General features: G+C 40.9%; 2 protein-coding genes across 2 annotated transcripts in view; both read left to right on the forward strand.

Moving 5' to 3' along the window:
* Positions 1 to 2,885, forward strand: part of afg1lb (AFG1 like ATPase b) — a 42,503-nt gene extending 39,618 nt beyond the window's left edge. The window contains exon 13 of the mRNA XM_061706953.1: positions 168 to 2,885. Within this exon, the coding sequence (XP_061562937.1) occupies positions 168 to 314 (147 nt within the window). The 3' untranslated portion in view covers positions 315 to 2,885. The remainder of the gene's footprint in view (positions 1 to 167) is intronic.
* A 4,389-nt stretch (positions 2,886 to 7,274) lies between these two features.
* The window catches only part of foxo3b (forkhead box O3b), a 46,388-nt gene continuing 41,374 nt past the window's right edge, over positions 7,275 to 12,288 (forward strand). Inside the window, exons 1-2 of the mRNA XM_061707438.1 lie at positions 7,275 to 7,549; positions 7,874 to 8,595. Coding sequence (XP_061563422.1) covers positions 8,041 to 8,595 — 555 coding nt within the window. The 5' untranslated portion in view covers positions 7,275 to 7,549; positions 7,874 to 8,040. The remainder of the gene's footprint in view (positions 7,550 to 7,873; positions 8,596 to 12,288) is intronic.

Raw genomic sequence — 12,288 nt, forward strand, 5'->3', positions numbered from 1 at the left:
ATGTTGCATTTTTCCCCCCCAGTTTTATGCTTTTATTCATACTCACAGTTACTCACATTTATGTTGCTGGACTGGGTATCGAAAAGATGAGCCCTTTCCTCCCATATTCCTTCCTGCTTTGAATGGATGCCTTGAAATCTGTCCTGTCCTTCTCTCCTTCTTCTCAGGATGCAGCAGAGCGGCTGACTCTGTTCACGGCTGAGGAGGAGATCTTTGCCTTCCAGAGGACCATCTCTAGACTCAGTGATATGCAGACTGAGCAATATTGGATGGAGGGAGATCGCAGTTACAGAAAGAGACATGTGAACACCTAACATATGTTGCAAGCTGTCCTGATAATGATCTACCTCCAGACTGCATAGTGCCTCACAAACTAACTACACTCCATGAGAGAAAAGGATCACATAATTTGGGGCAAATCAAGTCAATTGTTTTCAGTGTGAGCAGATCTATTCAGCAGTAAAGTTACAGATAACAAAGCAAAACTTGCACAGTAGCGGTTTGGTTTTAGTTATCTTCGTTTTTTTCACATGCCTTGTACCTGTTTTTTTCTGTTAGGTCATTTTCTATAAAGTGTGCTCTCTCCCCCTTGTGGTTAATTTGGAAAATAAATGTGTATGAATCATGAAGCAAACAGGTGCTCAACAGGGAGAAGGAACCAAGTGTCCCCTACTGTGAGCGCTTACTGCCCTCTAGTGGTGGGTCTCTGTGGCTGTTTTAAGATCTGGTATAGATGTAAGATCTTATTCGTGATACTAACGCATGTAAATAATAACTGGAATTTATTTAATACAGGTCAAGATTTTAAACAAATTAGAACTGGTTTTGGCTAACTGTATCAACAGCAGTTTCTATTTCACATTTGAAATGTAAAATTTCTCTTCAATTATTTACATGCATTGCTGAATATTTTTCAAACTGCATTCCCTGTGTTTAATGGCATCATGCCATGGGATTATGTGAATCAGTAGATCAATACCCAAACTAATTACTGTAAAATTTAAACTGACACAGGGGTGAAAAAAGTAAGATAGGCAAATTGGATGCAAAAAGCACTTATATTACATGCAAAAGTTGATACAATATGGAAAATGTTCACTTTGTGTCACTTTTTTTATTTGATCACCATATATGTTCATTATTTACATTTAAAGTTTTTTATGCAAATTAATATTTCTGTTAAGTGCGATGACAACAATTACATTTTTGGATGGAGACATTCAATCCTTAATGTTGCAATTTTAAATGAATTGACTTCTACAGCACTGTGTTGCTCCAATCTGAAAACAACCATTACCTTTTTTATTTAATAACATTTCTAACATCACCAAAACCTTAAATGTGCAATGTTTGTTAAAATATACTGAATGACTTCTCGAGATCTTTTCACAATTACTTGGCAGTGATCAATTGTAGTTTTACCCGTGTTGGTCCATAGGTGGCAGCAGAAATCAACCAATTCCCGACGGTTTATTATTGTCCATCCAAGGATGAGGTCATCCTTGTGCACCACTCCAGCCTGGACCAGCCCGCTTTGATAACGATTACAATATCTAAACCGAGAGCGTTATATAAGATACTGTGTTTGTGAGAAGAGGCCAACTTGACAGTGTCATGGAACAAGTACAGACATGCCAATGTGATGTTTGTTATCTAATTGTTATCCTATTAGATTCAAGGGGCACTGCAGGTGGACGTGTTTGTGTGCATGGAAACACGCGTGACTCATTTGCAAGCCTTCGTCTCTCCCCCCACCAGAATTATCAGTTAAAGGAGTTCAAGTCCTGTAATGCCATAAGGCATCTTGGTCTGATCAGAGCATTACGTTTACATGGAAACCTCAGATGCAACCAGAGATGGTAGACATGCTGTGATTGTCTGATCTGGCTTAGAGGACTAGTCGTCATCCCCTCTGGACTACAGAGCTCATACCCCATGCTGACATAAGGGGAAATGAGATGCTTCACCTTTTTTATCTCTTTTTCACTCTCATCACTTTAAGAAGGAACCATATAGATGTCAGCTGATACATTTGTGCACCAAGGTTTTCTTCGGGTTAACCACTCTTTTGTATTTATATTGCTGATAAGAACAGACGGGGATCTTGCACCATGAAGCTGGCTTGGTGTTCAATCAGGCATGACAACAAAACACACCTATGAGTTATTTTCTGTCATGTCAAAACAGTCTCTCTTTTTTTTTTAACCATTATTTTCAAATCAGCACAATATATCTAAAGATTATATTTAGTTCTGAGAAAAGTTTGCTTCGTGGTTGAATGAACCTGGGTGAAACAAAGGTTCAGGTGGATATAAAGTAATCTGAAAATAGGAACACCTTTATCTGAGTCTGGTACAGCTGACCTTTGTACATGAAGGATTTCTGTGCACTGACACAAACCAACAAACGTCTAAAGCCTCATGCTGTATAACGGGCAAAGTTAACTCTGCAGGAGCCAAACTGCAGCATCAGGTATTCTCTTTAATGTGCAGGGAACAAAAACGTTCACACACAATGTGTGAATGAGTGCAGCGACGGTCACCCATAATCCTGTGCTTTAAATATGACTTTGAGCTGTACCAGAATGTCTGAATAAATGTGTGTCATGGAGAAACACCAATCTGAATCCTTTTTGAGGGCTTTTGTTAAGGATCATCTGGTTGAGAGGGAAACTAAGTACAATATTCAGTATTTATAACAATGAATGTTGTTGATGTTATTAATTTAAAAAAAAACGACAAACACGAAACATAAATCAATGTTGCAAAACTGAAGGTTATATTTGTCAGGATCAGCCGCGAAGGCGCATTCCTGCACAGCGACGGCGGGCACGCGCATCACGAACGCCAGGCGCGCCCCCGACGAGACAAAGAAGACGTTCACGACGCAGTTTCGACCGAGTCAAGGTGGAGGAGAGGAGGAGGAGGAGGAGAGGAGGAGGAGGGGAGGGATGTCCGCAGGATCACCGAACCAGCCAGTATTTCTCCTTATCTCTCGTTTATAATCTCGGTGACGTAATTCTGAACTCATGGGGAGGGGCCTGGTTACAGGCGTCATTATTAAGGCTCAATAATTAAAGGCACAATCAGCTATTTAAGTGTGTATAGTGAGTTTATTTTTTTTAGTATCTATATTTTTTTTAAACAATGAATATTTACCTGGGGCTAGTGGACAATTGGTGTATAACATTTGCAACAATCCAGAATGATGGGCTTATATCTATCTGGAATTTAAAAAAAAAACCTTGTAATTAAATAGCCTGCTGAGATATAGTGCCATTAAGTCAATCAAAGTGTATTTGAAAGTATAGCATATGTTATTTAAAAAAAAAAAAAAAGATTATGACAACATTAAGTTTTATAAGGGTTATAGAATGGTATATGGGAGTTTCCTTTCCACAGTCCCCTGGTGCTTGCTTAGGACAGGGTCAAAGGAAAGTTTTAACGTTATCTGTTTGTTTAATACATTAAATTATTACTGTTATTTGTATTGACTTTATATTAATTAGACTAATTTGGAGTTTAATTCTAGTTTTTGGGTGCCTTTAAAGCCCAATTGAATTTAATTATCTAAAAAAGCAGCACAAATAAGTAGGTCAAAATATCACTTTCAATGTTGTTGGGAGGAATATTTGATTACTTTTAGGAAGTGTTGTCAAGCTCTCACAGTCTTCTATCTACAAGTGCTTAAAACCATTCAAGTAACTTTGGGTTCCTGTCTCAGTCGTCTCTTTACAGCCCTACTGTATGTTGAACATAAACAATGACCTAGATCAGTTTTTGAAACAGCATACTAATGCACTTAAATTATAGCATACAGTATATGCTAACAACTAGTCTGGAAGTCACAAGTGTGTAGTTTGCATAGGCAGTATGCCACTGTAAAAACAGCTTTGCTGGGCTCAGATGACCAGGTCCCAGTGTAGTGGCGCATAATGGGATTTCCAGTTCAGCTCAATTCAACAATAACTATATCACACAATATCTTATCAATGACTGAAGGGAAATTAAATAATGTATATAGTATACGACGTAAACTATTCAGTTGCATACTGTAAATTTTACCTGAGGTATCAACCATCTGTTCACTTCTCACACCCTAAAATTGTGTACTATGTACTACATTTTGGCAAAAGCAGTACACAGCAGCACTATAGTATGTGACAGAGATTGGAGAAAGAAATTATGAGAAAGAAAAAGACAACGATTGAGAGAGCAAACCTTGTACAGTATTCAGACTAACACTCTGGGCTGAAAGTAAGAAATAAACACTCAAAAAAGCTGCTATACCCTGCTTTCATTGATCAGTCAGTCCAGTTGAGATAAGCAGGTACTTTGATGACTGAACAAAATGTTTGTCTCCCAATAAATTAAACTGAATATGTTGGTATTTTGCACTGATGGAAAGACCAAGCAAGCAATTTCAGTATATTGTTGAAGAGTCCTCACGAGGATGGAGGACACTGCCAAGTGAGTAAAATTACTCAAACAGAGAAATGTTTATTCTACCTAAGATGCAGGCGATCAGTCAAAACAGCTCTAGCAAACCAAATAATGGACACTCAAAACGTCACGACAACACAACAAACGATGTCAACAATTCAAACTATATAATGACCATACCTGTCCAGTCTCCCGTTTTGACCGGGAAAGTACTGTATTTGACCCCTCTTTCCCGCTGTCCTCCTGTATTAGTATTTTCCCGTAAATTTCCAGTATATATTGTATTTCCAATATAATAATTTTTAAACAGCAAACTGAATTGTCACTAGCCTTGCAAGAACTGCTACCTGCTGCAGCCTGGGTGGCAGTTCTCATGAGATTAGTGGTAACAACTGGAACAAATAGAGATGGATGGATGGATGTAACCAGATTGAAGATATTTCTGACAAAAAAGAAAAGGACTTGGTGTAAATATCTTTAAAAATGGGAAACCAAATTTACTTTCCTAAAGAGGAGACACAGAAACACACGTCTGTGTGACCAGTCATTAATGCAAAGGAGAAATTAAAAGAAAATGTAAATGTTTCACTTGAAGACAATCAATGTGTATATTAACTGAAAATATTTAAAATAAATAAATGTGCTTTAATCCACTTTTGTGTTTTTATTGAGGCTCTATTATAGGAATTACATACAGAGGAACGTCCACAGTGTTTCAGTGTCAACAAAGGTCGGCCTATCAGGCTATGTACAGTAAAATGTACAGTAAGATACTGCTCTTCGGTAGGGCTCGTGGGACACCAGGTGGGGGAAAATGTCCCTTATTTTTAAATCCAAAACTTGACAGGTATGATAATGACATTAAGGCTGGCTGTGAATGATGCACAATACGGTGCCCCTTACAATATCAACTTTTTATTTTTGTTATTTTTTTTAGGGGAAACTACGGAAGCGTGATGCTGCCACCCTAGAAAAATAAAAAAATATCAGTATCACGTTATAACGTGAAACGTTTATTGTTAGAACAATAAATTATGTTAAATGTTTATTGTTCTAACAATAAAATTTTCACGTTATAACGTGATATTTTTCACATTATTACAATATACAAACTTATCGCGTTATAACGTGATCATTTATTGTTAGAACAATATACTATTCATCACATTTATTGTTAAAACAATAAATTATCACGTTATAACGTGATAAGTTTGTATATTGTAATAACGTGAAAAATATCACATCAAACTTTTCACGTTATAACGTGATAATTTATTGTTCTAATAATAAACTTTTCACGTTATAACGTGACACTGATAATTTTTTTTCTGGGGTGGCAGCACTACGCTTCCGTAGGTACAGAAGAGTATTAGGGCCATGCAGGAGAAAAAATATTTGAGAGGGGAAGATTTTTTTTTATTGTGCACTTCGTGAAAAAAGTCGAAATTTCAAGATTAATTTTGAAATACAGTTTCGAGAAAAAAGTCGAAATGTCGAGAGAAAAGTCGAAATGTCGAGATTAATGTTGAAATACAGTTTCGAGAAAAAAGTCGAAATGTCGAGAATAATGTTGAAATACAATTTCGAGAAAAAAGTCGAAATTTCGCCTTTTTTCTCAACATTTCAACTTTATTCACGAAATGTTGACTTTTTTCTTAACATTTCGACTTTTTTCTCGACATTTCGACTTTTTTCTCGAAATTGTACTTCAACATGAATCTCGACATTTCGACTTTTTCTCGACATTTCGACTTTTTTCTCGAAGTGCATAATGAAAAAAAAATCTTCCTCCTGTCCAATATTATTTTTATTTTTCTCCTGCCTGGCCCTAATACTTACGACGGAGTATTAGGGCCAAACTAAGACAAAAAATAAAGAATAAAGTCATAATAATGTGAGAATAAAGTCATAATATTACTAGAATAAAGTCATAATATTACGAGAATAAAGTCGTAATATTACGAGAATAAAGTCGTAATATTAAATATATTATAAATATATAAATAGAACTTCACAAGATGCTCAATATTCCTCATTTTAACACAGGGAGAAGATGCTCTTCCTGTTAGAGTTCTCATAAATTATATTCTCATAATATTACGACTTTATTCTCATAATATTACGACTTTATTCTCGTAATATTACGACTTTATTCTCATAAATTACGACTTTATTCTCATAAATTACGACTTTATTCTCGTAATATTACGACTTTATTCTCGTAATATTACGACTTTATTCTATTTCGACTTTATTCTCGCAACATTACAACTTTATTCTCATAATATTACGACTTTATTCTCATAATATTACGACTTTATTCTCATAAATTACGACTTTATTCTCGTAATATTACGACTTTATTCTCGTAATATTACGACTTTATTCTCGTAATATTACGACTTTATTCTATTACGACTTTATTCTCGCAACATTACAACTTTATTCTCGTAATGTTACGACTTTATTCTCATAATATTATGAGTTTATTCTCGTAATTTCCCCTTTTTTTGTCTTAGTTTGGCCCTAATACTCCGTCGTAAATACTCTTCCAGTACGTAGGAAACAAGTTAATCAAGGGAAAAAAAATAAATACAAGTTTTATTCCCTGCTGCTGCAAGCATGTGCAGGTCCGTGTCCATCAGCGACATGTCAGGACGTGTCCCGGCCTGCAGCCTGCAGTGTCTCTTTAAAAGGCGATGCCATGCTGAGCATCCAGGGGGCTGGTCCTTGATAGACCTGCATGCGTGTACGTAATAGCGTACGAGCGTGTGTGTGCATGTGTGTGCGTGTATGTGCATGTGTGTGTGTGTGTGTGTGTGTGCGTGTGTGTGCATGTGTGTGTGCATGTGTGTGTGTGAGAGAGAGGGCTAGATCCAGATCCAGATACAGTAGTAACCTCCTCGAGTGAGGTGGCAGTCTCTTACTCCACATCGACACCGTCTTGACCCAGTCAGTGCGCACATCTTATTATATCTGCGTCTCCATCGCAGCGGAGGAGCGTGAGGGGGAAGAAAGTCAAGATGGCATCTGGACGCGGACGCGGACAGTCCGGGATCTAGTCTCTCTCTTCCTGCGGAGCACAAGACACACACCAGCAGCACAAGGTAATTCACCAAAAGCGCGTCGGTGCGTTTATTTATTTATTTCCCAGATAAACACGATATTTTTCCAAATCCGCCTCAGCCTCAGGTCGCCAGTAGGTGGATTCAGATCGTTGCAACAGGACAGGGATTTGTGTGCAGATCTGTTAATGAGCCAGCAGTGTTTCACTATAAATTAAATTAAGGTTTGAGAGGGCGATGGTTTAATTTAAATCATTGTAATTTAATGTTTAATGATTAAAACTCTGCTTTTAATGTGCATTAAAGCCTCCATTGTTTCAGCCTATCGCTCTGGGTTTGTTTATTCTTTGTTTATATCCTCAACAGGCGTCAATAATAAGTTTCTGGACCCCGCTGGGACTGTTCAGCACTGACAAAGGACGGGGAGCTGCGCATTCATGGGACGCGACTTTGACAGCTCTCCATTCCTCGTCTTATAACTTCATCACCATCAGCAGGACAGAGAGAACCGTGTGCGGAGCTGGCTGAGGATAATGTCTGAGGCTCCGCTGCCCGACACACTCCCGGCCCTGGACGTGGCCATCGACCCGGACTTCGAGCCGCAGAAGCGGCCCCGGTCCTGCACCTGGCCGCTACCGCGGCCGGACTCCGGCGCGGCCGATAAGCCGGAGAGCGGCGACGCGGACATCATCCCGGAGGAGGAGGACGACGAGGAGGACAATGCCGGCCCGACGGCCGCCGGCGTGGCGGCGGAGGACCAGAGCAGCAGCAGCTGCAGCCCCATGGCCGACGGGGCGCTGCCGTCCCCGGGGCGGGACGGCGGAGGCTCCCCGCCGGCCGCGCACTCCCCGCCGGCCGCGCACTCCGGAGCGGGGGCGCACGGCGGCGCGGCCGCGGCGCAGACCCCCAGGAAACCGTCATCCCGCCGCAACGCCTGGGGGAACCTGTCCTACGCAGACCTGATAACCAAAGCCATCGAGAGCTCGCCAGAGAAGCGGCTGACACTGTCCCAGATTTACGACTGGATGGTGAGATCCATCCCCTACTTCAAAGACAAAGGCGACAGCAACAGCTCTGCAGGATGGAAGGTAAAAGCCTCGATTATGGCTCCGCGTTAAAGCCACGGCGTAGGCTCTGCGTAGGGGTAACGCGGGACCATAAATCAGCGTTAAGAGTCGCTCTGCACCCGCCAGCCCCCTCCTTCCTCCATCAAAACAAAAACAAAAAGCATGTGGCTTGTAAACCCACTGACGTACACACACACACACACACACACACACACACACACACACACACACACACACACACACACACACACACACACACACACAGAAACACACACACACATACACAGAAACACACACACACACACATACACAGAAACACACACACACACACACACACACACACACACACACACACACACACACACACACACAGAAACACACACACACACACACACACACATACACAGAAACACACACACACACACATACACAGAAACACACACACACACACACACACACACACAGAGAAACACACACACACACACACACACACACACACAGAAACACACACATACACAGAAACACACACACACACACACACACACACACACACAGAAACACACACATACACAGAAACACACACACACACACACACACATACACACACACACACACACACACACACACACACACACACACACACACACACACACACACACACACAGAAACACACACATACACAGAAACACACACACACACACACACACACACATACACACACACACACACACACACACACACACACACACACATACACACACACACACACACACACACACACACACACACACACACACACACACATACACAGAAACACACACACACACACATACACAGAAACACACACACACACACACACATACACACACACACACACACACACACACACACATACACACACACACACACACACACACACACACACACACACACACACACACACACACAGAAACACTCACAAGCACACAATTCTGCAAGCGCACTCCAGTTTTTACTAATGTCTGTTTGGAAATCCTGGTGCTTATTATACCGAACCTCATTATCACACTAATGGGAAATAAGAGAACGGCCAGAAATCAGAGGAAAATTGAGGGGAACATATTCAATCAGGCTGTCATATGAGATCATTACACGCTTAAAGCAGCAGGGATTTGATCATCTATAGATAATTATATGTTAATTTACGCAAAAACGGTAAAGGAGGATATTTCACACGGTTTGGAAAGGGTTCATGTAAAGTGCATCACGCTGTGTTTTGTGATCATTTATTAGAACACTTCTAATATATGATACGGCCCTGGGGGCTGGAACTGAAGTAAACAGACATTGTAACCGGTTTGTCTGGAAACCCAGTGCCCTATTTTGAGTGATGAAATCCAGTTTGAGATGCTTGGAGACTAATGCAGTTACATAATGGGAAGAATTGTTGAACATTAGCACTGTGTGGAAACGCATGAACTCTGTGAAGATCTATTCTTTATTTGTGACATCCACCATGAAATGTCATCACGGTTCTCTACTGACATCACGCCCATATTACTTAGAAGCTACATTTCCTGCGTGCAGCTGTGAGGACAAAGGCTTTGGTCTACTTTCCATTTGTTTGTTATGTAAGCAGGGAATTCGTGAGTCTCTTTGGTCAGGTAGGCACCTGCCAAGACTGCTGATAGTGCCACGAGGGAATTACATAACTGTTGGGAGGCCCTGAGTTTGGGTGAGGCATTAAGGGTTAAGCCTCTTTTCAAAGATGTCGATCTGATCACCTAAACATACAGGAATCACAACAAAACATGTAGGAGGTAGGCATAGAAGGCGAGAGAGCGTAGACTAAAAGCCATCAAAAGTTGAACGTCTATTCCCATGAGACGCGAGGCCTCCAGACCATAAGGGCTTCTCAAGTTTTGTTATGTGATACGCTCCATCGAGAGCAGAGGCGTTTGTGTGTCCCTCCAAGTCAAGGCCAGGTTCACCGTCACCAAGCAGGCTTGTTACTCCAGGAATTTTGGGCATGCGGGTCAGGCTGTCAGTGGTCTAGTGTCACACATGGTCTGTCTGTAAATCTTAGCTGGAGAGCACAGCCATTGCCTTCTTCTAAGACCCTCTTTTCGGGATAGACTCTTTCTAACACAGAGCTGTGTGTGGAAGTTAAATCCTGATTCTTTAGTATGATTCATCTGCAGCTCCAGACTAATGGCCAAGCTTCTTAGCATTTACTTTTAAAGCCAGTTTATGTCACGTTGTGCAGTGAAGTTTTAGTAAAAAGCTCATGAAACCAAAGTCAGACTGCAAGGCCTGAATTTCAGAGAGCTTCTTCTTGTATAAGGGATATATAAAAGAGCCCCCTTTGACCTTCATGTCGCTCTTGGAGACTCTAAAGTTTCGCCTCTGCGCAGAGCTGAGATTGAAAACCTACACATCAGGCAGCCAGGGCACCTTTGTTGAGGAGATTTGCCGAACAAATCCTATTAATCCTCCTGGGTTCCTCCTGCAGCCTCCCAACTACGTCATTCTTCTCCATATCTCTGTCAGTTAACCACCAGCTCCAGTAAAAGTAGGTTAAGACAGCCAACAATAACACTTTATCACCTTAGATTGTCTTTAACTAAGGGAGGCAATTGGATATGCCTGAAATAGAAACTTGCTGTTTGGTCATTCACCTGTTCTTACACAATATGTTTTTCACGCAGGTCATTTACGGTTGATGGCTCATCCTTTTGGCTTACTTTTTAATTCATATTCCAGATATAGTTCTCAACTGGAGAGTTATTTGGGATGGGGAAGGGGGGAGGGAGGTGGTATCAGGGGGTTTAGATGTGTTTTATTCGTACACGTAGGAATCAGCTTTGAACTTTCTTGCAATATGAGTTTTGATATACATTTATCTTGAGACACAGAAGCCAATGGATAAAGAATTTCACAGTTCAGATGTTTAGTTGTGAGGAGTGTCTTGGATGGGTAGGTCTGGATCTGAAGTGCTAAAATGTGCGATGAGGGAAGCTGCAACATGTCAAGGGGGTAAAATCCTGCACATCAAAATAGCGCACAACATTTTGGAGTGTCTGCATAAGTGAAAGATTAGTGCGCACCTGTGTTGGCGCGCGAGTGTGCAGGCGGGCGGCTGCATCTGTGTGCGTCTCCCAGCCTTCCTGACAGCAGTGAACTTTGTGCTCTGGTGTTACTTAATCCTTCTGTAACAGGCCAATAGCTAGTTATGTCACATTGTCGTTTAAGGTGAAGAGATTTCAACAGCTGTACTTAGCAAGATATGGTACATAAAGTTCTGTGTATGTTTTCTGCCGTACAATGTGCACTGACAAGCACAGACATGCTGTTTATTAGGCATTTGTCTCATCATGTTCAGTCTTATCGGCCGGGTTCACGATTGTGAGTGTCTGTCGGGGTCTCGAATTTGTTTTTACTCATTAAAATTCCTCCTTTAGATTGGGAAAATCTTTAAGCTCCCTCAGGCTGCAACAAGTAATGATGTATGTCAGCGTGAACATAGTGTACGTTCATTTAAAAGGCCCGGGGTAATTGATGGTCATATGCGGGTACTTGAAGTGGAGAGGGAGGGGTTAAGTACACAGTTTTTGAACTGATTTCTCACTCTTCCCAACCATTAAAAAACATACTTGTCTATGGAAAAAAAAAACTGCAACCATCAGTCTCACGGAGATACAATCAACCAACCCACTCTTCACATATTTTAGCTCC

This window comes from Cololabis saira, chromosome 18, assembly GCF_033807715.1.
Source record: "Cololabis saira isolate AMF1-May2022 chromosome 18, fColSai1.1, whole genome shotgun sequence".
Classification (NCBI taxonomy): Eukaryota; Metazoa; Chordata; class Actinopteri; order Beloniformes; family Belonidae; genus Cololabis; species Cololabis saira.